The 27,964-nt window shown below is 42.7% G+C and overlaps 1 protein-coding gene across 5 annotated transcripts in view; it reads left to right on the forward strand.

Moving 5' to 3' along the window:
- The window catches only part of LOC109901290 (mineralocorticoid receptor), a 97,134-nt gene that overhangs the window by 33,072 nt on the left and 36,098 nt on the right, over positions 1-27,964 (forward strand). For 3 of the 5 annotated variants that reach the window (XM_031837873.1, XM_031837874.1, XM_031837877.1), the window contains exon 3: positions 21,774-21,910. In XM_031837873.1, the coding sequence (XP_031693733.1) occupies positions 21,774-21,910 (137 nt within the window). The remainder of the gene's footprint in view (positions 1-21,773; positions 21,911-27,964) is intronic. The other 2 variants (XM_031837875.1, XM_031837876.1) reach the window with 1 other exon arrangement.

Genomic DNA, 27,964 nt, shown 5'->3' on the forward strand with positions numbered 1-27,964 from the left:
CCTGACTCCGAAGGGGAAACTGGCTTTCAGGAGAAACTAGTATGCATGTTCATGTGAATTACCTTCAGTGCATACAGTATACTGGTATTTTGCTGAATTAAAAATAAATTGTCTAAATGGCATTGCCAAAAACCTATAGCATATTTACCCAAAACCAGAACACAGGAAGAGGGATTTGTCCATATATTAAGAGTCGAATTGTCTGGCCACCAGAAAATAAAAAATCTCTACACAGTACTGTGTGTATGTTTGACAAACAGAAGGAACTAAGAGAGGAGGAGGAGGAGGAGGAAACAGCTGAAGAAAGATGTGGTGTTTACAAGACCTTGTAGAGTACAGAAGTGGTGGCAGGCACAGGCCCTGTGGCGCTACAAAAAGACAGTCCCTGTGTGTCCAAAATTGCATCCTATTTCCTATATAGTGCACTCTGTAGTGAATAGGGTGCCATTTGGATGCAGCCCCACAGAGGAGGACAAAGGAGAACCAGGGGGAAAGGACTGGCCAGACGAGTGGATTTACTACAGCCAGTGTAGCGCATAAGTGTAGCACATAGGAAAATGTGAATCTTACTCCTCAGCTTGAAGTGTCGCCACTTGCGCCACCGAATAGCTAGCCTTGGTCAGGCGTTTCAGGAGGGCGGTGACGTGTGCTAGCAAAGCAGAGGTCCTGGGTTCGAGTCTCAGTGTGAGCTGAATCAGGAGGAAGCTGTACTCGCTAAGCAGGCAGCGTGACATCTGTTATACCAGGACATGAGGGGAATTCAAAGCAAAGGTCAGAGGTCATGGAGGTTAGATTTACTGTATGTTTGACATTGTATACAAACCTGGGTTGGGGTCAATTCAGAAAGTAAACCAAATTGGAATTCCAGTATATTTCTTGAATTTATTAATATATTCTGGGGGCTTTTGTGTTGGGATAAGATGTGTTAGCAGAGGGGAAAGTGGTTTTGGAAACAACCATGGCAGTTCATATATCCAGTTCAAAATATATACATCAAAAACTTATTTGAGTTGTAGGATGTCTTTTCTCCTTGTATCCTAACTGCCTGGTTCTTGCTGTGCAGAACAGAAAGCATCGCCCTGGCAAAGAAGTGGACGGTAGACCCCAAAAAATGGAAGCAAAGCAAGCATAATGTTTTTTCATCATCTGATCGGTCTAGCCAGTTGCTGATTTATTTAGAACGAGTGCAGCAGTGAATCTTTCAGATACACTTCAGAAGATACACTTCAGAAGATGTCTAACTACATCCAATCAGAGTCCTGGGGCTGTATTCACAAAACTTCTCAGAGTATGAGTATGATCATAATGAATAATATTATATGGACAGATCAGCCTAGATCAGCACTCTCAGACACTATGAATATGGGCCCTGAATGCACATCTGGCACCTATTTAGTTAAAGGCTATGCGGTATTGATGCTTGTGGGGTAGAATAGCCTAGCTCTGAGTCCGGAGTGACTGTAATGTATGCCTAAGTGACAACCCGTATGACGGTAGTGGTTGCCCAAAGACAACAGATTATATATACCATTGCTGGGCAGTTTATCTAGTAGAAGTAGACTGTGACGCTAATGTGTGTGTAGAGACCATAGGTGCTAAACGGAAAATATGACTAGCAGCAGTAAAGACTAGCAGCGGTAAACCAGTTCAAAGGAGTGTGTGTGTGTCACCTCCTCTGGGGTTACTCTGTAACCCGAGTGTGTGTGTGTTTTGGCCCGGGATCATCCCAGCACAGGGCACTACTTACTCTATAACACCGTGTTTTGACAAGCTTTCTTGTAAAAGTTGCTAAGGACAGGCAGACCCCAAGGGCAAAATACACACAGAGAGAGAGAGAGAGGGGCATATAGTCGAACCTCAAAGGCTGCCAATGTGCTATACCTGGTGTCAAAACAGCCCTATGTAGTATAGAGCACAGGGCCCATATTCAAAAAGCCTCTTAGTAGTGCTGATCTAAGATCAGTTCCCCCCGTCGATATAATCCTAATCATTATGATCTTAAAGGCCAAACTGATCCTAGATCAGTACTAGAGCAGATGGGAGATTGCATATCCCTCGTTGTACTCCCCCCGTCTTAGTATTGTATTTCTAGCTCTCAATCAACCAATTATGCTTTATTTTCCATTAACAACAGCGAAAAAGGGTTTCACAAGATGAATCAGAATTGTGAATATATAAATGCCACGGCTACAAGCAGCTTTTCCGCTGTGCGTACAAAGCCCTGTCTTTTCAATAGGAAATCCTTTGTTCGCCGTACAAATCCCCACGGCCTCCCATTTAAGCACTCCTGAAAACGAATCTCACTTGAGACTAAACTCCAGCCCACAAAGTGTAATTAAAGAGGCCAGAAATCCACACTGACTGACTGACTGACTGCAGTAGTGAAGCGCTGTTAGGACTTTTAGGAAGAGATCCATCTCCACAGATCTAGAACCCTAGCCCGTCTCCAGCTCCTGTGAAAATGATACATTATTTTCACTTCCCACTTGAAACAAAGCAAACTCCCACACACACCTTCCAAATAAAGCACTATATATATTCCCCCTCCCTCCCTCCCTCCCTCCATCCTTGCCTGAGACCTAGCCGTCTCCCATCATTCCTAAATATTTATGAGTGAACTCGGAGGGATGTCATGTATTTATCCTAATCTTCAGAGTTTTATACACCTCCAACAATGAGACGTACTGTTTGCAGAAGACGGCAGCGAAAAAGAGGGGGATGAATTGACAGTATTTCCTTGGGACGGAAAATTGTGGGAGATATTCCCGGAGGCCCCAAGAATATTTGAGTTGGGCAGCGTTCTATTTGAACTGGGGCGTTTGAGCTGCAAAGCCTGGTCGGTGTGATGATTCATTAAAAAGTGTGACGTGATAGGAATTATGATGGGGCTGCTTTGGATCAGCTGGGGAGAGAGACAGAGAGAGGAGAGAGGGAAGGGGTCAGATGAGGTGAGGGGAGAGGAGGGAGCCTGGAGAAGGAGGAAAAAGGGAGAGAGATAGAGATAGAGACAGAGAGAAAGAGACAGAGAGAGAGACAGAGAGAGAGAGACAGAGTGAGAGAGAGACAGAGTGAGAGAGACAGAGTGAGAGAGAGAGACAGAGTGAGAGAGAGAGACAGAGAGAGTGAGAGACAGAGAGAGAGAGACAGAGAGAGTGAGAGACAGAGAGAGTGAGAGAGTGAGAGACAGAGAGAGTGAGAGACAGAGAGTGAGAGACAGAGAGTGAGAGACAGAGAGTGAGAGACAGAGAGTGAGAGACAGAGAGTGAGAGACAGAGAGTGAGAGACAGAGAGACGGACACAGAGAGAGAAAGACAGACACAGATAGATAGAGAGGGAGCCTGGAGAGGAGGAGGAGAAGGTGGGGGAGAGGAGAGAAAGGGACAGAGAGGAACAGTTGTACTAGATTGCTGTTTCTGGTGCTTACATAACTGTGTGTTCCACTGCTAGGTAGCTAGGCTACTCTCATTTGTAGCAATATTTTATGAGCAGGATTTCAAGCATAGTTTACATACTGGTGCAAGCACCACCACAACACTGTCTGCTGGTAGATGTACTGTAGCTAACTTGACCTTGGTCATGGCCATCTCTCCAGCCCCCAAATGAACCTGTAAATGCCATAGAGAAGTGCTCTCTCTCTCTCTCTCCCTCCCCCTCTCAACTGTACTGTACCGCCTGCCTGCTGACATCACCAGAAAATGGTGGTCCAAGGTGACATGGGCGCCCGGCTGAAAGGGCACAGCTTCTCGCGCCACTGCAAATATTTTTCACCTTATTAAATATACATCAGTAGATGGGTCCGGGGCCATATCTGAGGTAGCTCTCTCTCACCTGAGCCAAGGTTACTGTGATTGATGTTATTTCTAACCTCTTGTCTTGAACGGCCGGCTGGTTTTTAGTTTTAGGGCTTTGCCCTCCCGTCGAACGGTCGTCTGTGTGGAAGGACAGCAGGGAGAGAGGGATGCAAAAAGGGAGGGGGGGGGGGGGGTAGAGGATAGGGAGTGTGTTCTTAGAAAGCATTCTGATCTTTGAAGCATCTCTGACTGGCTAACTGCACATGGTTCTCTCTCTCTCTCTCTCTCTCTCTCGAAATATATGTTTACATTTCCAAAGCAAGTGAAATAGATAATACATAAAAGTGAATGAACAGTAAACATTACACTCACAAAAGTTCCATAAGAATAAAGACATTTCAAATGCCATATTATGTCTATATACAGTGTTGTAACATGTCTCTCTCTCTCATGTCAACCAAATGATTGGGGCAGAGAGAGAGTCTGTGGGGTACAGCCGGGCATGACTGCCTGGCAGTGCCTGGTTTGGGGTGCTGAACCCACTGTGTGATTGGAACTGGGATCACAGTCGATTCAGAGACACTGATGGTGAATCATTCCACACGGTTACAGTCCAAATCGACTCTCTGTGCATTTGAATAGTCTCCCTCCCATTACGGTTTCTCTGTCTTCAATGCTCCTTGTTGCACAACCACCCGTGACCTTTCTCTTTGTATTTTTGAATAACACAGTCCAAATTGTGTGTAGAACTGGTTTAAACGAGAAAGCATCTTACAACTTTAATGTGACACAGCTTCTTCTTCTCATGCGACTGACTGACCGCATTATTATTGTTCTGATTAGAATCAGACGTTTCACAAGAACATTGATATCATCCACAGGAGGCTGCTGAGGGGAGGACGGCTCATAATAACGTCTGGAACGGAGTGGATGGAATGGTAGCGAACTTATGGTTTTCATGTGTTTAATACCATTCCATTCGAGCCATTACTATGACCCTGTCCTTCCCAATTAAGATGCCACCAGCCACCTGTGATATCATCTGAGTTTGAGGATTTTAAACAACATATAGCACTGCTGGGATTGTGGAAAAAGCGTCATCAAATGCATTACATTCCCTGGATAGTCTATTATTGTCTGTTTGAGGTTTTTCTTCATTATGGTTATGTTTTTCACTGGGATGTGATTGCAGCGCGTCCTAGAACAGGTGTGGCATTGTTCGTCCAATGGCCATATGTGCCAGTAATCCGCTGACGTGCACAAATTCGATAAAGGTCATCGGGCAAGGACACATTTAGCTTTAGCAGAACCGGGTACGTGTGTGTGTTGGTGTGTGTGTGTGGTACTAATGCTCTTGTTCCTTAACATTTTGTAGCACGTCTGTGTAGGATCCTTTTGTACTACTGTCAGAATCTCAAAGTTGACCTTTCAGAAGAAAAAAAAACGGTTGCTTTGTTTTGAGTGTTGCCCTGGGTTAAGCCAGTCAAATGCGATTTCAAATCAGTGTTTCCCCTAGGATTTTTTTCATCTGTGGTGGCAAAGTTAGCGGATGTGGTCTTCCTGGGGAATACATCTATATTATATATATATAAAAACATTTGGGCAGTGGCGGCCACGATTTAGGTTCGCCTCTGCTAAATGCATGTAGAGGAAACACCGACTACATCCATTATCCTCAGTTGAACCAGGATCAGAGAGTATTATGTTACATTTGAGTATCATAGATGTGACCTCCCTTATACTGTACTCTACCAGCCTCATATGGCTGATTGGACATTGTTCATGTAATAACAGAAGCTGTGCAGCTACACAGGTCAGGTCAGGTCAGGTGTTAGGCTTGTAGCAAAATGTGATGAGAGGGAAGACGCCGTCATGCACTATTCTCTCCCAACAAAAACAGAGTTGTACAACGAACATAACAAAGTTATCATATAGAGGTATCAGATAGCTATGTTTGTCATTTATAAAAGACCTGCCCATTTGATGGGAGGCAGGAGAGTTTCATGCATCATCAGGACATATGGTATATGGTACAGGCCTAGAGAAAAGGTACAGGTTCAGGCAAGGACAGGTACAGTAGCCAATAGCATTGTAGGCTGTAACTACATTTACTCAAAATGCCCGCAGAAACCTACATCTCAGTTGGTGGTCCAGCTATCTAGCTAGCAAGCAGCTAGCTTAATGTTAGCCTGGTGAGCTAGCTAAAACCTGATATATTTTTGCATATACATACCTGACATTACACCCAGTCAGTTGATGTGTTGTTATTTTTTGAGGGAGTAATATTCACCACAGCTTACCTGTCAACAAACTCTGAGGGATAGTTGTGCCCGGACTAGTCCATTTTAGAAATGAGTTGACTGTGGAGACAAAGTACAAACTCAGAATCATCTTAGAAATACATTGTGAGATTACTACAGATACAGTTTATTCTTCATAGTCAAATGGTAATTTGTGCATTCTTGAAAATGAACATAATACATGCAATTTGTTTGCCACTCTGTCTATACTTGAAATAGCCCCCCCCCCCTTGCCCAATATACATTTTTATTTAACTAGGCAAGTCAGTTAAAAACAAATTCTTATTTTCAATAACGGCCTAGGAACAGTGGGTTAACTGCTCTGTTCAGGGGCAGAATGACCTTTTGACCTTGTCAGCTTGGGAATTCGATCTTGCAACCTTGCAGTTATTAATCCAACGCTCTAACCTCTAGGCCACCTGCAGCCCCAAGACATAGACATAGTTATACCTGAAGTTGGACATGACTTTAAATAGGCTAAAGTTGTGATACCTGCATAAGCAAAATGTATATTTGGGCGATTTTTTTAACACAGTAAACATCAAAGCATCAATTCGTGCAGGGATCACATGCATAATACTTAAATGTATGCATTCTGTAGGCCTACTGTTGAACTGCTTGGGATAAAAGCGTCTGCTAAGTGGCATGTATTGAAGTGGAGGTTGGCCTCACATGACACCTTGTTGTGACGGCTGTAAGCAGCTTACAGAGTTTTGCCTGGCCCTAGATGAGGGAATAAGTGTCTGTGGATAGGGCTTCTTGTTGGGCTCCAGAATGCAGCTATTCCATAGCTCAGCATATCAAAGTATCCAAAACAGCACCCTATTTCCTATGTAGTGTCAGGTGCCCTGGTCAAACGTAGTGCACTATGTAGGGAATAGGGTGACATTTTAGAATTCAGTCGTAGTCAAATACTACATAAAGCCTGACTGGAAAGATTCAACAGTGCTAGGCAGTCTAGCTTGCGCTCCCAGTCCTATGCAGAATGTGCTGGCCTAGTGCTAACCACATGGCAGTGTGCCAGCTAACGAGGGCCTTGGCTGGCAAGCAGTCCTGTGCAGTGCCTGCCTGCCTTGTAGTTTCTTGTGGTTGCGGTTTCATACTCTGTGACTTTACTGAGATGCTCAACCCTTACACCATCCTCCTCTGATGTTTATACAGTAGGTTAGAGAATTAGGCTACAGACCTACATCCCCACACACAGAATATTTTGAAGCACAGCACTATACTGCAGGAGTATACAAACAGTATATATGTACTGTATATCGTGTACATAGTACAGTACATTAGAAGTAAGCTATATCCCCATTGCATAAGACATCTCTCAACCAGTCTCCTTCCAAAACCTATTCAATCTTTTATTTAGAATTCACTGACTGGTGGTAGGTGATGGATATTGCATGTGACAGCTATGCTAATGTCTATGGTTGCTGGCAACACGTCACTGCCAGTATAGCCTGTGCTTCTACATCTGCATTGCTTGCTCTTTGGGGTTTTAGGCTGTGTTTCTGTATAAGCACTTTGTGACATCTGCTGATGTAAAAAGGGCTTTATGAATACCTAAGATTGATTGATTGCCTACCTACATTACTGCTTTTTGTGCCCAGCTAACACCCATAGATTTAGAGCGAGGAATACTTTCTCTAAATATCCTCATGTTACGATGAAGGTCATTCTTTGAATACGTTTCTGCAGATTCCAATGTTATGCCAACCTTGACTGTGTGTTTTAACCATTAACGTACTAATGCACAATTCAATACAATACACAACGTGGGCTATGTTAAAGAAAGACTAGGCCTATTAAATAGTAGTGTATCAACAGGGGGGAGGAGAGGGGGGTGGGGTCAATGGGCGCAGCCTCCTCCTTTAAGGCTTGTTTTTATCATGGGGCTGAGAGAGAGAAAAAAATCAGTTTTAAAGCTAATTTCCTACAATCTACACATTTTTATCATGGGGCTGAGAGAAAACTCAAACATAATAACAATGGGGGCCCCATGCCATGACATTTTTTGAATTTTACATTCTCCCTGAATGTGTAGTTTTTATTTTGGTGGTTGTTGGTTCTCAAAGATGATCTCATAATAGCGCCATTATCTTTTCTACATACTGTATATCTGGTTTAGTTGTTCAAGTTAAATGAATATAGGGGAAACACTGTGTTTGTCTTTGTATCAATGCTGAGTGATTTTCACTTGTATGCGGACATCTGGCTACTGTAGCTATAATGTTTATATTGAACTGCAGGGACTCTCATACTCTCACATTTAACTCATTAAGATACTGAGAATGGTCAAGTTGGCTGTCTCACAAGCAGGAGGAGGAGCAGTCTGGGCCTGAGTTTGGCTGCTCGTTGTTTATTGTGCTGTAGTGTAAACACAGTCTAGATGCAATCTTCAAAGCTCAAGAGGAGGTTAGGGGTCATTGTACAGATGGAATTCATAAGGGAGGCTGGCTGCTGGGTTTACTGTAGTCACGTGACTACGGCATGAAGCAGTGGAACACATGGGACACGCTGTATAGTATTAAAACATCATTTCTTTAGGGGACTCCCAAGTGGTGCAGCGGTCTAAGGCACTGCATCTCAGTGCTAGAGGTGTCACTACAGACCCTGGTTTGATTCCAGGCTGTATCACAACCAGGTGTAATTGGGAGTCTCATGGGGCGGCACACAATCGTCTCAGCGTTGTCGAGGGTAGGCCGTCATTATAAATAAGAATTTGTCCTTAACTGACTTGCCCAGTTAAATAAAGGTTAAGTAAATATTGGTACATAGTTTACTTGCATGCCCTAGATCAACATCTGTTTTTAGCTGCGCTTCTAGAGTCCTACTCTTTACATTTATGCATGCTCAGGTCATGACCTCTTCACACACTTGAGTCTCTACACTTTCTCCCTACTTGTGCACAATCGATCTTACTGGCCCAATACTACTGTACTCTGTGATGCGACACAAAGTTCAAGTGTGAAATAACTGTTGCTGCAAAGTACAATAGAGAGGGAGGAGGGAGAGAGAGAGAGAGAGAGAGAGAGAGAGAGAGAGAGAGAGAGAGAGAGAGAGAGAGAGAGAGAGAGAGAGAGAGAGCTGTTAGCCTGGGTCGAGGTGCATGGCTCAGGTCAGGGCTAGGGCCTGATCCTCACAAGATAATCTTGCACTTTAGAGATTTGCTTTTCCTGTTTGTCATAGCTACTCAAAACTGACTGTGTGGGGGGGTAGGAGGTTAAACGCTAAGGGTGACAAGGGTCACAAGTTCACCTGTGTCACCGAAAGCAGAGGATTTGTTGCCTCAGAGAAACAGGCTTTAGCAGTGCAGCTTTGACGCAGCAGGTTCTGTTTATGTCTATGGGCTACGCCACTAAGCTAGATTAGTGTAAATAGTGTGCCAGGTTACCCCAAAGGTGCTGAAAACATGGCCTTTTCTTCAGTTTGATTAGATTTAACGCCTAACGCCAACTCGTTCGCTTGTTTTCCTTGCTATTGTACAGGTTTATTTTGAGGGGGGAAATACGATCAAAGTCATTGCGTGGTGGTGTTTATTTCATGTTCTGTTCTGTTTTTAAAGCTCATTGTGTTTATGACAAGGCTTCTTGTTTGGGGTATCTCACAATTTCCCATGGCCTGGAAATCAATCCTATGCCCAGTAAGTTTATTTCTCAACAAGTCGTCTTGCCAGCTGGTTGCCGACTGTGTAGGCCTATTACTGGGAATTTTCTGGCTTCTTCCAGCACAACGTTCCTGGAAGTTTGCAGCTAAAAACAGAAACAATGAGGTTCATTAACTGATCAGAGAGCTGTACTGGACTTGTGAGGCCTTGATTCTTCGAGTCAATACAGATATTGTCTCAGCTCCAGATCAAAGTGGTTCAGACTTGGGTTGCGTCCCAAACGGCAGGGCCCATAGAGCTTTGGTCAAAAGTAGTGCAATGTAGGGAATTGGGTAATGGTGCATTTTGGGACGCATCCTTCGACTGTTGATCAAGAGGTTTTCTCTGGTCAGATACATAGCTGGCACAACCGGAATCAATCATTACTCATTATCGGCCTAGTAGATAATTCAGTTGCAAAACAACAGCAAAGATCTAAGAAGGTCTACCAAGAACCATTTGAATCTGATGAATCCTATTTGGAAGACAGGGGTTCTTTGTAAGACAAAAGGTTCTACCTAAAAACTTTAACATACCAAGAATCGTTTTTGGAGTGTTCTTTGAGAGTCAAGAAGGGTTCTACTCTTCTGAATCTGAATAAGCTTTTGTATTGTATTTTGTATTTATTTTTAATAGTGCCTGAGCATTAGTGTTTACCTCAGTGTTAACACTTTAACATCAGGAGTTTGAGTGATCTGATCAATTTAAAAAGATATGTGAGAATTTTAAAATGTTTGTACCTATATGGGAATATTTGTGCATGTATCTGGTATTCCTTTAATCATTTTACATACAGTACTGACATATATCTTTGCCATGATTTCTTTCTTTAAAAGTAGTATTTTCTGTGATTTTATTGAGCAGAGAGTAGGAGAATAGAAGAGAGTATGAGTGAACTAGCAGTGCATTGTATTTATCTTTTAAATGTTTTATTTAAATTGAACCCGTATTGGATGGTACACAGCCAATTGGCCAATATTACCATGTGTTGATTTTTAAGTGTAACATTTCTAGTCTTGATTCAGAAGTTAAATTAACTTAACTCTCAGTGGTGTAAAATAATCCCAGTGTTGGTGTTAGTAACCAGAGTTGAGTGTGATTGTGTCATTTTTACTATGTGTAAAGTAATACCCTCAAAACCACACCCATCATTATCATATTTCCCAGCATTCTGTATTGGAGCTTGATTTTCAGAAATCTTTGTTTCAATATTTGTGTTTTGCATGTACATTGAGTGGTTGATTAATCTTATGCTACACAAAGATAAATTACATTCATTTTCCTAAACTAATCCAATCTGTTAGTAGTTGGACTTATTGCACCCTGAGATGGTTGTTCCAGTTTAGATGATTTAGGGAGTCTCATTACTCAGTCTTGCCTATCCTGGCAGTCATTCTGAATGCAGATAGCAGGTGATTAAAAGTTCAAATTGTTGCATATCTGGATTCCAATAGGATTTACACATCACTTTGCAAGCCAGCATAATGTGACTTGCAGGCCTGATGGGGCCGGTAAACTAGGAGTTCCCTAACACCACTGTGTTAGGTTATAACTAGGTTTTAGGATATACTGTACCAGGTATTTTCTTTATTTTTACTATGTTCTACATTGTAGAATAATAGTGAAGACGTCAAAACTATGAAATAACACATATGAAATCATGTAGTAACCCAAAAAGTGTTAAACAAATCAACAGTGCTGGAAAAGTACTCAATTGTCATACTTGAGTAAAAGTGAAGATACCTTAATAGAAAGCATCTCTAAGTCTAAAATTATTTGGTTTTAAATATACTTAAGTATCAAAGGTAAATGCAATTGCTAAAATTAACTTAAGTATCAAAAGTAAAAGGAAACTATTCTAATTCCTTATATTATGCAAACCCGACAGCAAATATTCTTGGTTTTTAATTGTTTTTTAAAAACTTACAGATAGCCAGGGGCACACTACAACACTCTGACATTAATTTACAAACAAAGCATTTGTGTTTAGTGAGTCCGCCAGGCAGTAGAGATGACCAGGGATGTTCTGTTGATAAGTGCAGGAATTGGACCATTTTCCTGTCAAAATGTAACGAGTACTTTTGGGTGTCAGGGAAAATGTTCGAGTAAAAAGTACATTATTTTATTTAGGAATGTAGTGAAGTGAAAGTAAAAGTTGCCCAAAATATAAATAGTAAAGTAAAGTACAGATACCCCAAAAACTACTTATGTAGTACTTTAAAGTATTTTTACTTTACAACTGAAAATCTAAATACATTTCATATTTGAGATTCTTCAAAGTAGCCCTTTGCCTTGATGACAGCTTTGCACATTCTCTCAACCAGCTTCATGGAGGTAGTCAGTCACCTCATGTAAAAATGAGGTAGTCAAATGAGGTAGTCACCGGTAACATAGTAGAACCATTTACAGGTGGTTCTATGAAAACCTCTCTGCAAAGGGTTCTACCTGGCACCAAAAAGGGTTCCCATATGGGGACAAACCAAAGAACCCTATATTATTCAACTTTTTTTCCTACGAGTGTAGTACAGAGACATAGTTTGTGCGCTAGGTTAGACAGCAGCTCATTCAAAGCCGTATCACATGACTGAGGCCGATGGATTGTATTACTACTTCTGTCTCTCTATACTCTCTGATGTTGACAACCGGGAATTATGGGAGTTTCGAGCCAGAAGTTAATAACAGCCTGTCACTCACATCACCGTGGAGATTCACGCGAACATTCTTAGATGGTTTCATTATCTTAGGCAATTAGTTACAGTCAGTGCTGCATCTGTAATGGCACCCCATATTATACCATATATAGTGCACTACATTTGACCAAGGCCTATAGGTGTGACAGTGAGTGATGGAGGCTAAATTTAAGTTGCATAATGGATTACTTTGTCCTCAGGCTTAGTTTTAATCACTAGATGTCAAGGTTCTAGCTTAAAGGAGGGTTATACCAGGTCAGCTCTATGTCTCTACTAACCTTTCAGCTGGTATTCAAGGTTATTTAAGGTAAGGGCAAAGTTCTCGGTCGGGAATGGGATACTGTGTTGTGAAATACTAGCATGGTAGCAGATACCCATAGACTTGCATTCATCGCGTTAACGCTATGGACACAGAGAGATAAAAAGGGTATCCACTACTTCGTCTGACTCTGGAGAAGTAGATAAAGGGCCTCGTTGCAAACATCCTGAAGTATCCCTTTAACTTGCCATAAAACGGGCTATTCTCAGCTATATGTCAGGAGATACACTAGGGGAGGTGCAGTTAGACCTGTGGATCTGGTTGAGCTGTTTTGCTAGCCATGTAGGTTGTATTTACAATGGTGTTTGTTCTTCACTGGTTGCCCTTTTCTTGCTGCAACAGGTCACAAATATTGCTGCTGTGATGCACACTGTGGTATTTCACCCAGTAGATATGGGAGTTTATCAAAATTGGATTTGTTTTCGAATTCTTTGTGGGTCTGTGTAATCTGAGCGAAATATATGTCTGGTCATACAATGGTCATACATTTGGCAGGATGTTAGGAAGTGCAGCTCAGTTTCCACCTCATTGTGTGGGCAGTGTGCACATAGACTGTCTTCTCTTGAGAGCCAGGTCTGCCTTTGGCGGCCTTTCTCAATAGCATAGATAGATAGAGTCCGTACATAGTTTAAGATTTCCTTCATTTTGGGTCAGTCACAGTGATCAGGTATTCTGCCACTGTGTACTCTCTGTTTAAGGCCAAATAGCATTCTAGTTTGCTCATTTTTTGGGGTAAATTCTTTCCAATGTGTCAAGTAATTATCTTTTTGTTTTCTCATGATTTGGTTGGGTCTAATTGTGATGCTGTCCTGGGGCTCTGTGGGGTGTGTTTGTGAACAGAGCCCCAGGACAAGCTTGCTTAGGGGGCTCTTCTCCAGGTTTATTTCTCTGTAGGTGATGGCTTTGTTATGGAAGGTTTGGGAATTGCTTCCTTTTAGGAGGTTGTAGAATTTAACGTCTCTTTTCTGGATTTTGATAATTAGCGGGTATCGGGCCTAATTCTGCTCTGCATGCATTATTTGGTGTTTTACGTTGTACAAAGAGGATAGTTTTGTAGAATTCCGCATGCCTAGTCAAAAATGTTTCCTCGTCTCCAGAGAGAGATAGAGAGAGAGAGAGAGAGAGAGAGAGAGAGAGAGAGAGAGAGAAGAGAGAAGAGGGAGAGAGAATATCTGTTGTTGTTATCAGGAGGGTCAGGGACAGTTTATGCGGTGAGCAGACAGCACAAACACAGATAAGATACAATAAGGAATGAAATCACAGCCCAGATACAATCGGACAGTCAATTCATGTTCTGTTGCGCAATAAAACTAGGTATCCCCCTTTCCCAAAATTGGGATGAAATACCCAGAATCCCAGATATGCCCCACATTGTACACTACCAGTCAAAAGTTTTAGAACACCTACTCATTCAAGGGTTCTTCTTTATTTGTACTATTTTCTACATTGTAAAATAATAGTGAAAACATCAGCACTATGAAATAACACATATGGAATCATGTAGTAACCAAAAAAGTGTTAAACAAATATTCATATTTTAGATTGGAATGTATTTCAATTAACAGGTGTGCCTTGTTAAAGGTTCATTTGTGGAATTTCTTTCCTTCTTAATGCATTTGAGCCAATCAGTTGTGTTGTGACAAGGTAGTGGTGGTTTACAGAAGATAGCCCTACTTGGTAGACAGCTCAATTAAGCAAAAAGAAACGACAGTCCATCAAAGGCCATGATTTGAAGAGGGAGTGGTTGCAGAATTCATTGGACAATACCCAGTAAGCAATACAAAACAAAGGAAAGGGGGGATACCTAGTCAGTTGTCCAACTGAATGTAGTCAATTGAAATGTGTCTTCCGCATTTAACCCAACCCCTCTGACTCAGAGAAGTGCGAGGGTCTGCCTTAATCTATACACATTCAAAGGTGAAAAACTGTAGATATGTTGTCAAAAATGCAACTCAAGGCTAGAAGCATCAGAACCCATTGAAAGCAGCGTTGGCCACAGTTAACCTTTTACCACCCGTGCAACCACAGTGGCCAGTGTACAGTACTGTAACCATACTATCACTGTAACAGAAGTCTGGCGTAGGGATACACATATCAGATTTCTGTGTGCTCAGGTACTCTCCAAACAGGCCTTATGCTTGGGTCACCTTCACAGAGGCTGAAGTAAAGTAGCTCCCTAACAACAGTCTCTAATTCCACCTCAATAGACCTCTGTGTCTCGTTGGGAGGTGGTGAGTGGGTGTCCTAATGTTTAGGCTGTCTGACTACAAGTTACATAACTTGTTTTATCCGTTCTCTATCCCTCTCTCCGTTTGTTTTACATAACATCTTTCTACATTTCGAGGTGTGGATTATATAAATAGTGTACTCTAGACCATAGCGGGTCACTGTACTGTAGCGCTATTGTTTGCACAAGTCAAGGGTACTTCTCTTTCAAGACTGTGGGTTCAGTGAGGCTATGGCTCTTGTCTGACCCCTGTAATACAGTATAGCTAAGTGGAATGACTCAGTGACTATATCGCTATCTATGTACCCAAGCTAAGCCTACACAAACACACACACGTGCCTAGTCACCTTACCCATATACATATCTACTGTACCTCTATCACTCCACTATCCCTGTACATTGTAAATATGGTATTGGAACTGACTCTATGTAGTTTCTTATTTCTTCTTCTTATTTCTCGTGTGTTTTTGTTCTACCTTGTTATTTTTAGTGCTATATTGATATTGATTACTGCATTGCTGGGTTTGGAGCTTGAAATAAAGGCATTTCACTGTACTTGTGCACATGACATTAAAACTTGAAACACACACACACTTCCATGACCCCTATCCTTTATGTGCTCTGTGTGTGTAGTGCAGATATGAGTGACAGACAGAGAGATAGAAAGAGAGCAGTATAGTACATGCCTGATGAGATCTTTGTCTTCTATCCAACAGGGCCCTTGTGAGGTTATCCAGGTTGTTTACGTGATATGTAATGTTAATGTACTTATCGGGGTCAACGGGTTTGATTCCCTCACATGGGTTCTGCCTTCATGGTCACAGCGATGACATCTAACATCACCCACGTAATGCGTTTACACGAGTAACCTTCTGAGACTGCCTCCCGTTACTTTGTCTATGACGGCAGATACCTTATTTTCTGTTCAGTTTCCACGGTAACCATTCCCGACATCCAACCTCATTTCAGAGTTCATCTGACCCCAAATGCACACTCCTTTCCTGACCTGTGTTCTGGTCTTGGAGGCTTACTGACAGTCTTGAGGTAAAAACAAACCAACTCTTTCTCTCTCTAGCCGGGCAAAATACAGAGGCAACTGACACACTAAGACAGATTTGTAGTGAATAAATAAAAGACATATGAAAAAAACATCTGTATCGACAGACAATTATTGTAGGATATCCAATAGGCTGTTTATCATCCACAGAGCCTCTATGAGGCTGCATCCCTGCCTTTCCCCCTAATACCGCCACCATTAACTATAGCTAAATCACCCATCTTCACTAACTTAACTCATGCTGAGAAAGCATTCCTTACACAGCTGAGAAAGTGTCCTGATATTTGAAGCATTCTGAGTATTCTCAGTGTTATCCCAGTGTGACATCCAAATTAGCCTGGTGTCTAGTTTGAGCTCCAACATCTGTCCTGCTGTTGCCCAATAACGCATTCGCCGCACAGTCAGTGAGTGGCTCTTTTCTGGCTTCACACCCACAATCACATCTCCAGGCCTTATCTAGTTCTCCCATTATCATTTAGTCCCCTGAGACAAAATAGAGTCTCTAGTGAGAAATTGCGGGGGGAAATCAATCCCATAGATATTTTACGGATTCATATGGAGCGAGGCAGGGCGAGAAATAAAGGTTGTTTGCTCAACTTATTCTGACGAGAGATTTGTGCAATGAAATAAACTGCTATTGTATCACCTGTGTTATTGTTTGAAGATTAAAGGTAGACTACAAACAATGAAAATGCTTCCCTGGGACTTTTTGTATAGAAATATAATAAAAAAGGACTGGGGGGGGGGGCTTTGATCTTCTGGTAGCATTGGAAGTCCGCTTGAGTTAGTCTCCAATGGTACATGTCTAACGTAAAAGAGACTGGGGTCAAGAGTGAAAAGAATAAGAGCTCCTTTTTAGACATGTATCTTGAGGCTAGATATATCACCTGCTTTTGCATGTGTCTGGTGGTGGTAGAACATTGGGCTCTTAAAGGGATAGTTCAGGATTTTGGCAATGAGGCCCTTTATCTACTTCCCCAGAGTCAGATGAACTCTTGGATACTGTTTTTATGTATCTGCTTGGAGTTTAAAGTTGCTAACTAGCTTTAGCGCAATTGCTAACTAGCTTTAGTGCAATGACTGGAGGTCTATGGGAACGAGATTCCTTTAAAACACACCACTTTGATACAGCTATGACCGGAAGTTACTTTTTTGTAGCAGATTAGGATAATTTATGTAGCAGGTTAGGAGAATTAGGTTAAGTTAGGTTAGGAAAAGGTTTAGGATTAAGGATAGGGAAAATGCTCTCCTAACCTGCTATGAAAAATCCGTTCCTGTCATAGCTGTATTGAAGTGGTTTGTTTGTTTTAGGGAGTCACCTATTGGAACAGCTAGCATGCTAGCATTCCTGTGGACTTCGAATCATTATGCTAATGCTTGGCGAAACCACCTCTAACTTCCTTCATACTGGATGCAGAGACAAAAATGGTATCCACGATTTCATCTGACTCTGGGGAAATCCCGAACTAACCCTTTAAAAGTAGTTACATATATTAGGATTAATTCATTATAGACTAAGTAAGTCATATACACTGAGTATACAAAACGTTAAGGATACCAGCTCTTTTCATGACATAAACTGACCAGGTAAATCCATGATCCCTTATTGATGTCAATAACTTATTGGGAGGAGACAGTTTAAAGAATGATGTTTAAGCTTTGAGAAAATTGAGACATGGATTGTGTATGTGTGCCATTCAGAGAGTGAATGGGTAAGACAAAATATTTAAGTGCCTTTGAATGGGGTATGGTGGTAAGTGCCAGGCACACCTGTTTGTGTCAAAAACGGCAACACTGCTGGATTTTTCATGCTCAACAGTTTCCCGTGTGTATCAAGAATGGTCCACCACCCAAAGGACATTCAGCCAAGTTGACACAACTGTGGGAAGCAACGGAGTCAAAATGGGCCAGCATCCCTGTGGAACGCTTTCGACACCTTGTAGAGTCCATACACCGACCAATTGAAGCTGTTCCGGAGGGCAAATGGGGAAGATGCAACTCAATATTAGGAAGGTGTCCCTAATGTTTGGTATACTCCATGTATAAAGAGTTGAACTGAAAAATTGGTAGATTGACATTGTGATTCTGATTCATCGCAGAGTGCTGGTTGAATGTTGCGTTATATACTTATGCTAACTGCAAGGGTTGATAGCATACTTAATGTTCAAAACAACACCAACAACACCAGAATATTATTTCCACAGACCAAGGAAGTGATTCTGTTCATCAACACGTACTCGGCGAAACATATAAAATGACTGATTATTAGTGTTAGTTTGTTGCTGCAGCCTTATAAAGCACATTTGGGTGTTGGCACGGTTTTAGTCAGGAACAGATGGAAGGATGACACTAATATCTGGCTGTAGTATTAAAAGAGGTTGAGCTCATTGCAATAAACAGACATTACCGGAGAGAGCTGTGGTTACGCTGATCCTGGTGAAAGTACAATAGAGCTCTTCATACAAATGGACAACTGTCTCTGTTTCTCCATAGAGCAGTGCCATGCAAAGTCGGGGTCGCGGGGGAACTGCAGTGGGGTCGCCAAAATGTACAAAAATGCACATTTTTGAGAAAGCTAATTTGAAAAATTAAATTTTATTGAGCAAATGTATTTATTGGTTAAAAATGAAATTACCAATTTTAAGGTTGTGTCATTAGATTTGAGGTATGGTGGGGTCACAAGAAATTATTGGGGAAAAATAAGGTCCCCGGAAATTCTGCCGAAAAAAATTGGGTCCCAGCTTAAAAACGTTGAACACCACTGCCATAGAGGTTTAACAGTTTAACTGTATAGTAGAAATTTGCTAATGAAATAAAGACATACCAACTAACAAGTATTAGATTCCAGAATGTTTGTTTGGTAGGTTCATGTAAAAACATTCAACAAACATTCCAGAAACAGGTATGCAGAGATAGCCCATAGGGAATAGGGTGCCATTTCATATGCATCCATGTCTGTATGTATGTGTCAGTTCTCTATCCTGACTGGGCTGGGTGTTGTCTTCCTTCACTATACTACAGTTCTGTTGGAGCTGTGTGTGTGTGTGCACAGTCACTGCAGCCAGCCTTGGCCCGCTGTCTGTCTGCTTGTTTCATAAGCAGGAGTCGGGATGACCTACATAACTCCTCCCAGGGAGGGGAAGTCACCTTGTCGGGGACCGGCCGGCAGCGAGGCAGGGGCGGGGGCATGGGGTGGGGGTGGGTGGATGAGTTTATTGTGACGTGGCAAGGCAACTGGCTTACTGGCCCTGTATTCACCACACATCTCTGCATCGTTTTGCTGATATTACAGAGTTCAGTCAATGCATTTTGGTGTGGGAAAGATGACTGGGTTTGTGGGAAATGAGGTCTGCTTAGCAGGCTGATCATAAATAGAACCACCCACACATACACATACACACACGTACACACACACACACACAGGCCCAGTGCCAGACAGATCCACTCACACACGCATCTCGATAGAGACTCCTCTAATCGCGCTAAGAAATTGAATGTGTGTGTAGATGGTCAAGGTTGAATTAGATCAGCGCTCCTGATCGTATCTGCTTGCCGCTGTTGGTTTACCCCCTCCAGCAAGCCCTGGCAGGAAGTGTGTGTGTTAGAGCCAGTGTGTGTGTGTCTGTGAGAGAAGATAGCTCGTTTGATGAAGGATGTCAGGAGAATGCTAACCAGACAATCACCTTGTGTGTTATTGATTGAGATGAGCGAGGTAATTAGATGAAGGAGGGGGGCTGGAGGGAGGTCGTTTTTAATGTCTTGATACGACATGTCCTGTTTTTGTACCCATCTCCTTGTTTTTGTTGTTTCGGTGGGGGGTAGGGTGTGTGTGTGTGTGTGTGTTTCTATGCATGTGTGTTTATTTGTGTGCATAGGTTATTTTTGTGTAAATCAGCAAAAATGTGTATTATAGACTAAACATATATATTTACCGTGTACAACATTTACTCCACATGTAACTTACATTAAACACTTCAAATGCCCAGGGAATAATAAGGCTTCTTGTCAATAACAACGCTGTGCTCTGTCTGGTTTCTACGTCTCTCATCTACATCCTCTTTTGGTTACGGCTGACTCAGTATCTGGAGTAGACATTAATAACTGACATTAATGAATGTCCCGCCCTGAGAAACAAGCCTTCAATATGTTACCCACTGTACACAGTGTATTCACGACTGCTCCAGAGTTTACTCCCGCAATTTAGGCTGATGCCATGTGCATCATTTGAAAGGGTCACTTTCAAACCTTTCCACAGGACATCACTGTGCCGCTGTCGAGTTCCTGCCCCGAAAACTATGTCAGGTTTCACCCAGCGATTTAATCTGATCTCTGCTGATTCAGCGAAACTATTTGGAGCACCCAGGTCTGGTCCGTTTTTAAATGTTTGGGCAAAATATATACTTCTTTCCTTCCCTGCCTCCCTCTCTCTAGAGATGTATTTTATGGTGCGTGTAACTTACAGTATAGATTTGAACTTATCTACCGTAACAGCATAGCCATATCTTATCAAAGACTCATTTTGACCTTGCCTAAGTACAGCAGGCCAATTGACCAATCACACTGGCTACACAGTACAATATTGAGTCTTCACTCAGTATTTCTTGCGTAACCCCAGTACGCTCTGGTTAAGTTGACCTAAGGCATAGGTGAACTCGTCTGGCATATTAATAGAAAATGTCCCCGTAAGCCATAATGACCCCGTAAGCCATAGTGACCCAGTAAGCCATAGCATGACTCACAACATAGAAAGGGAGAACATGATTGAGCAAACTTGTGTGATGTGTCATCACATCAACGCGTACATAAGTGGCCTACAATGCCCTGAGTCCAGTGACTAAGCGATCCACCTATGTGTGTGTGTGTGTGTGTGTGTGTGTGTGTGTGTGTGTGTGTGTGTGTGTGTGTGTGACTAAGTGTTTGACCTATCCGTGTCATCAATAACAAGTTAAGTCCTCGCCCCTGATTACCACCTGGAGAATCATTAACTATGGAGCAAGACTCAGTGACATAACAGGATGTGAACTCTGCAGCCAGGTCAGTCCATAGTGGGAGCTGTCCCATTATCAACTTGGCTGATAGTCTATCTACATTGGTTTGACATCTCTCTCCACATGTGGACAACGGTGTAGGTCAGACCTATAGCCTTCATATCTTAGAATCCATTATTTAGGAAACAGTTGTTTCATAGTTGACCTTAGACATCAGCGATAGGTAGTTGAAGGGGAGATATTGTTAGGTTAGCCTAATGTAACATCTGCTAACAGTTTCTGCCTTTTGACTGTAGTGTTTCTGACTTTAATCTGTACTCTGTCATCTGGGCCAAATCAACTCCACAGTCTTGCTGTTATTTTGCACAAATACGCACACGGCACGCACACACACACACACACACACACACACACACACACACACACACACACAGACAAAAACACACACACCCCTCCTCACAGCCTCTTCTCTGTCCTTTGTTTTTCTTAGCCTGCTAAAGACGTCTCCTCTGTGTTTCTGTCAGCGTCATTTCCAACTCGCTGCAGTAAATCTGACAAGTGCAAAGTCCTTTCTCTTTTCTGTTGGCAGGGATCCTCATGGTTAGCCACATTGTGCGGCTAATGTACTGTTTACGTAGTAAAATTGTGAATGTTTCACAGCATCTCAGAGGCCTCCGTTTCTGATGTTGTTGGATAACAATTACTTTGTCAGCTTTAAAGGCTAAACTGTGTCGTCTCTGTGTGTGCTTTTGTTTCAGCGCGTCGCTGAGACACCCGTCGTCCACAGCCAAAGTGTGTCTGGTTTGCGGGGACGAGGCGTCGGGATGTCACTACGGGGTTGTTACATGCGGCAGCTGCAAGGTCTTCTTCAAGAGAGCCGTAGAAGGTAGGAAAAGTATGATATGCATTTCCGTTTGGGTCTGGGTTTGGGTGCTTACTAGCGTGCCTCCTGTTGAAGTCTGAGGAACCCTCCCTTCTATGGCCTCAGACTCCATATGGGACACATTGTAAAGTAAAGTCTTAAAGAAAGTGTGAAATGCATTTTAAAGAGCTTCTGTTTATAATCTGCTTTTCTGTCTATAGTAGTACAGTTGTTTGGGGACAGAAATATGCCTGGTCAGAAGATGTGAATATGGCCTTTAAAGATAATTGTCGGCCATTTTGGTTGTGTGCGAAACACAACCCCTCCATTAGCGGGTTTAAACCTCAGTGCTAAGTTAAGTTAGCGCCCTGTTGCTAGGCTAACTCACACCAGTGTCCATATAGTCTCAGAGGAATAACCTCCAGGAGAAAATGCTGAGCTAGCAACAAAGTAGCCCAAACCCAAAACATACTCACCCAGAGAGAGGTGACACCAGACCAGTCTAAAGAAATACCAATAAAGTTTAAAAGGAAGTCGTAAACTGGTGTTTACGAATGACTCCATTTTTGGAACTTCTAGATAATTACCTGTCAAATATTTATAGTTTTAAACAGAAATGTATGACTCAGTCAGAAACAAATAAGGTTAAATTGCTCCGCATGTACAGTTTGTGGCCTAAGATGACTGAAAACGTCATAAAAACCTCACAAACTACATACTTCTCCCATAACAGCCCTTTATGCTGTGTTTTAGCTGGGGAAAAAATAAAAACTCATAATGCGCTTTTCATTACTGTGTGTAGCGTGAGGCGCTGGGCTAAATCTCATACACATACGTGCACGGACACACACACACACACTCTCCGAGGAGGCAGGCAAGCACCAACAAGGCAGTCGGTAGGTGTTTTTTCAGCAGTCAACTGAGGAACTACAGTCAACTCCTATTGAATGATGTCTTCATTTGATGATATTTACAAACAGTCAATATATGTATCCCTATGAAACCGGATTAGGTCTCCTGGGTTATCGGATCAGAAATGATATCATTCCACTCTGAGCGTGCCTGGGAGGGCTGGGAAGAGTTAACATATAACAGCTGAAGATCTGTGTGTTTGTGTGGTGTGTGTGTGCAGCTGTTTGTGCAGAAAGCAGGCAGCAGAGTTGGCCACATGAGGTTGGTTAAGAGTGTTATCACCCAGGCCTATTCACTCTTATTTTAGGCTCATTCAATTCCAAATGGGATACACAGTTGGAATCTGTAGACTGTTTGCCTCATGGGAAACTGCTGTGATTTCTGTGGAACAACTGCTACTTTGTTCACTTGTTCAATTAGCCCCTAAACATGTCCTCTTTCTGTGTGTTAGATAGCCATGTCAAATGATCAAATCAAATTGTATTTGTCACATGCGCCGAAAACAACAGGTGTACACTTTACCGTGAAATGCTTACTTACGAGCCCTTTCCTAACAATGCAGAGTTCAAGACAAATGTATAAAACATGTAACAGGAAATCATAATAGAAATGTAAAAGGAAACAAAATAACGAGACAATATACAAGGAATACCAGTACCAAGTCAATGTGCAGGGGTACGAAGTAGTTGATGTGATTGGGGGCGTTCTCGGCCCTCTGTTTCCTGCAGTCAATGAACAGCATACTCACGTAAGTGTTCCTTTTGTCCAGGTGGGAAAGGGCAGTATGGAGTGCAATAGAGATTGCGTCATCTGTGGATCTGTCGGGGAAGTAGGAGAATTGGAGTGGGTCCAGGGGGTCTGGGATGATGGTGTTGATGTGAGCCATGACCAGCCTTTCAAAGCATTTCATGGCTAAAGATGTGAGTGCTAGAGGGTGATAGTAATTTAGACAGGTTACCTTGGCCTTCTTGGGCAAAGGGACTATGGTGGTGTTCTTGAAACATGTAGGTATTACAGACTGGGTCAGGGAGAGGTTGAAAATGTAAGGGAAGACACTTGCCAGCTGGTCAGCGCATGCTGTTGAAAGGTCTTACTCACATAGGCTACGGAGAGCATGATCACACAGTCATCCGGAACAGCTGGTGCTCTCATGCATGGTTCAGTGTTGCTAGCCTCGAAGCGAACATAGAAGGCATTTCGCTCGTAGGCTCCCGTCACTGGGCAACTCGCGGATGGGTTTCCCTGTGTAATCCGTGATAGTTTGCAAGACCTGCCACATCTGAGGAGCATCAGAGAGGTGTAGTACGATTCGATCTTAGTCCTGTATTGAATGTTGCCTGTTTAATGGTTTGTCAGAGGGTGTAGCGAGATTTCTTATAAGCATCCGGACAAGTATCCTACTCCTTAAAATTACTTAAGGAGAAGATTGTGTCACATCTAAACTGATACTGTCAGGTATTGTAGGCCATCACTCTCTCTCTTAGATGTGGAATAGCCTAGTTACAATCTATAGGAATTGTGGGTAATGTAGTGTCTTGTATATTATGTTTGAACTGACTACTCTGGGGTCTGTTCTGGTGCCGCTGCTGCCTGGTCAAACTATGTGAACTAGTGGGCTGATGTCATCAAGGTTGCTTGTACTGTAGTATGTGTGTCCTTTGTGATGTGTGCAGTGAGCCCAGCTAGCGCTTACCTTACATCAGCATAGCTGCTAAGAGTGGGAGGGTGGGGGAGAGAGGATGAGAGGTAGAGGGGGAGGGAAAGAAAGGGGGAGGGGGTGGGAAAGAAAGGGGGAGGGAAAGAGAGGTAGGGTATAAAATGAAAGTAGGAGAAAAAGACAGGGGAATTGCAGAAGAGAGACAGAGGGCAGAGAAACAGACATAGAAGGGAGGGGGAGTGAGAGAATGAGGCAGACAGAAAGACAGAGAGCGAGCGAGAGGGGGAGACAGACAGACACAGAGAGGAGGGGCTGAGAAAGAAAGTAAGCGAGAGAGAGGGAACAAGAGCGAGAGAAAGAAAACTAAAGTGATGTGTCAGCACCGAGCTCCGGAGAGGTGTAAGTAGGACGTGAGGAGACGTTCTAGTTCTCCTCCTCCCCCTTTCTCCTCATCCTCTCCCCTCCTCTTCCTCAATGTGAAAAACCTGGCCTCTGTGAGTCTGATAATGAGCTATGAGAGGAGACTGCAGAACAACGTCAATACAACGGGAGAAATAATCCATGTTTCATTTCTGTCAAGGCGCCCCCCAGCTGCCTCACAGGCACGATGGCCTCCTACTGCCTCCGCCCATTAGACCCAGTTACAGACTCAGAGTCTCAGACCCATTTACAACCCACAGCTAGTTAGTATTCTTTACTCATCGTCAGCTCACATTAAAATCCTGTGTACGCTTCCCTTCAATGATAAAGTCGAGGACTCTATAGGCTGGTCTCAGATCTCTTTGTGCGGCATTAACCATAGGATTAGGCGATACTGTACAAACAGGTCTGGGACAATGCTACGGAGTGTGTGAGTAGTGGAAGGAACTGGAATATAATCTATAATTCAGGTTATAATTTTGGGTTGGACGTAAACTAGGTATGGACTGGGTTTGTGTGAATGGTAGTTTTTGGTGGTTTGGTAAGTGTAGCTTTAAACTGTGGTCAGCTGAACAGTATACCACTCTGATCTCAATGGAACTTCTCATATACAGTATATACACCTCTTGGGCCAGTAACCGAAATGTTGCTGGATCGAATCCCCGAGCTGACAAGGTCCAAATCTGTCGTTCTGCCTGAGCAAGGCCGTTAACCCACTGTTCCCCTGATGACGTGGATGTCGATTAAGGCAGCCCCCCACCCGCACCCCTCTTCGAATGCATTCAGTTGTACAACTGACTAGGTATCTCCCTTTCCCTTTCCACTCCATGCTGCCTCCCACCAGACTGAAACCGGATGATGTTTAATTCATTATGGAAATGTTCGCCCACTAACTGTTCCCTTAAAGATCTCTCATTTCAATGAATAAATATTCCATCGTAATTTAGAGAATAACGGTGTATGCATTTTAATACTCGTTCGTTTGTCTTTTTATATACATTTAGTTGATATGACAAATAGCCTTCTCTGTGTAGCTGAGCACAAGGCATCATTTATTGAGCTTAGCAGCTGTTGCTAAATGGAAAGGGTTACGGGGGCTTATGAATAACACCCAGAGGTATTGCTGTAGAATCATTATCTCCTATAAAGTTAGACAAATTATCATTCATTTCTGAGCCTTGTTGGTCGTTGTTTCACCGCATACAGTACCTACAAAACTAACTTTTCAGGCTTACTGTAGTCTCTGTTACCTCACGTAGGAATTTGGTTTTGTACGTGACTTGAATTGAATTAGCATAGCAGACAATGTATATAAAAGCTGTTTGAAAAATGTGGATACAGTACGTTTCCAAGCCAAGCATCTTCACACATTGAACTAGTCTCCACTACCCCTCCCCTCCCTTATTCCTACCCTATCCCAGTGTGGATACAGTACGTTTCCAAGCCAAGCATCTTCACACATTGAACTAGTCTCCACTACCCCTCCCCTCCCTTATTCCTACCCTATCCCAGTGTGGATACAGTACGTTTCCAAGCCAAGCATCTTCACACATTGAACTAGTCTCTACTACCCCCTCCCCACCACTACCCCTCCCCTCCCTTATTCCTACCCTATCCCAGTGTGGATATAGTACCTTTCCAAGCCAAGCATCTTCACACATTGAACTAGTCTCTACTACCCCCTCCCTTATTCCTACCCTATCCCAGTGTGGATATAGTACCTTTCCAAGCCAAGCATCTTCACACATTGAACTAGTCTCTACTACCCCCTCCCTTATTCCTACCCTATCCCAGTGTGGATATAGTACCTTTCCAAGCCAAGCATCTTCACACATTGAACTAGTCTCTACAACCATCTCGCATCCCTTATCCCTACCCTATCCCAGTGTGGATACAGTACCTTTCCAAGCCAAGCATCTTCACACATTGAACTAGTCTCTACTACCCCCTCCCCTCCACTACCCCTCCCCTCCCCTCCCTTATCCTTACCCCTCCCCTATCCCTGAAGTCATCCCAGAGACAGTATGTTGATACAAGACAGCTGGGCTCTGTAAACCACTCCATGTGGACTGCTGCTCTGGGATGCGTCTCAAACGGCACCCTATTTCCTAAACAGTGCATAGGGCTCTGGTCAGAACTAGTGCACTAAAATAAATAGGGTGCCATTTGGGACACATCCCCTTTCTGGTCTGTAAGACTAACTGTTGAGTGCTGCTAGCTTATTATTCACATGTCATCAGTGGTTTGGCATACCGTTCTGTTTAATAATATTCAGTACAGTTCCTTTATTCCATGACTTATTATTTTACTGGATTTTACTTTATTGAACTCAAAGGTCTACTGTGAAACCTTTCAACCGTGTTACAGGCTAGCCGTGTATAGTATTGCAGTATGTGGCACGGGGATGGTTAGCATTACACTGATGTAAAGCTCTCGCTCTCTCTCTGGGCATCAGTGGAAAAGTTCATCTGAGGACACGAATGGTACTGTTTATGAGTTGACTGGCAGGCCCATGCTCCAATCAGATGGTTTATATTTTGACTGACATGTCTGTGCTCCAATCAGATGGTTTATATTTTTACTGATAGGTCTGTGCTCCAATCAGATGTGACGCCTCCTCTAGCTGGACTGGGTGCCTCAGGTTGTCTCATATAACAGCGTCTGAAACCCAGCCATTTATTAGATTCAGTCCCTCTCAGATGAATGGCATACATGTCCTTCTATCAGACTTACAATAAACCTACATTGATGTAATGTATATTTATTACAATCATGCTATATGCATTTTCACATTTTATAGAGATGTGATGTCCTTTGACTACTATGATATATTTGATATGATTTAGTCATGCTATATGCAGAATAACTGGTTAATACCCATCATAACAATAAGCATGGTGTTCCAAAATGGCATATTTATCCAAGTTGTACCATACAATGAACACCACTTGTCCCTTTAACGTAAGGTGAAGTAAGCAATCATGGATTGTATCAAAGCAGGCATTATAGCAATCTAATCCATACTAACAACGTTACATAAACTAACAGGAAGTCATTAAGACCACCTCTTAGGTTCGTTAAGGTTACCTTAATCCCGG

The sequence above is a fragment of the Oncorhynchus kisutch genome, linkage group LG12 (assembly GCF_002021735.2).
Source record: "Oncorhynchus kisutch isolate 150728-3 linkage group LG12, Okis_V2, whole genome shotgun sequence".
Taxonomy (NCBI): domain Eukaryota; kingdom Metazoa; phylum Chordata; class Actinopteri; order Salmoniformes; family Salmonidae; genus Oncorhynchus; species Oncorhynchus kisutch.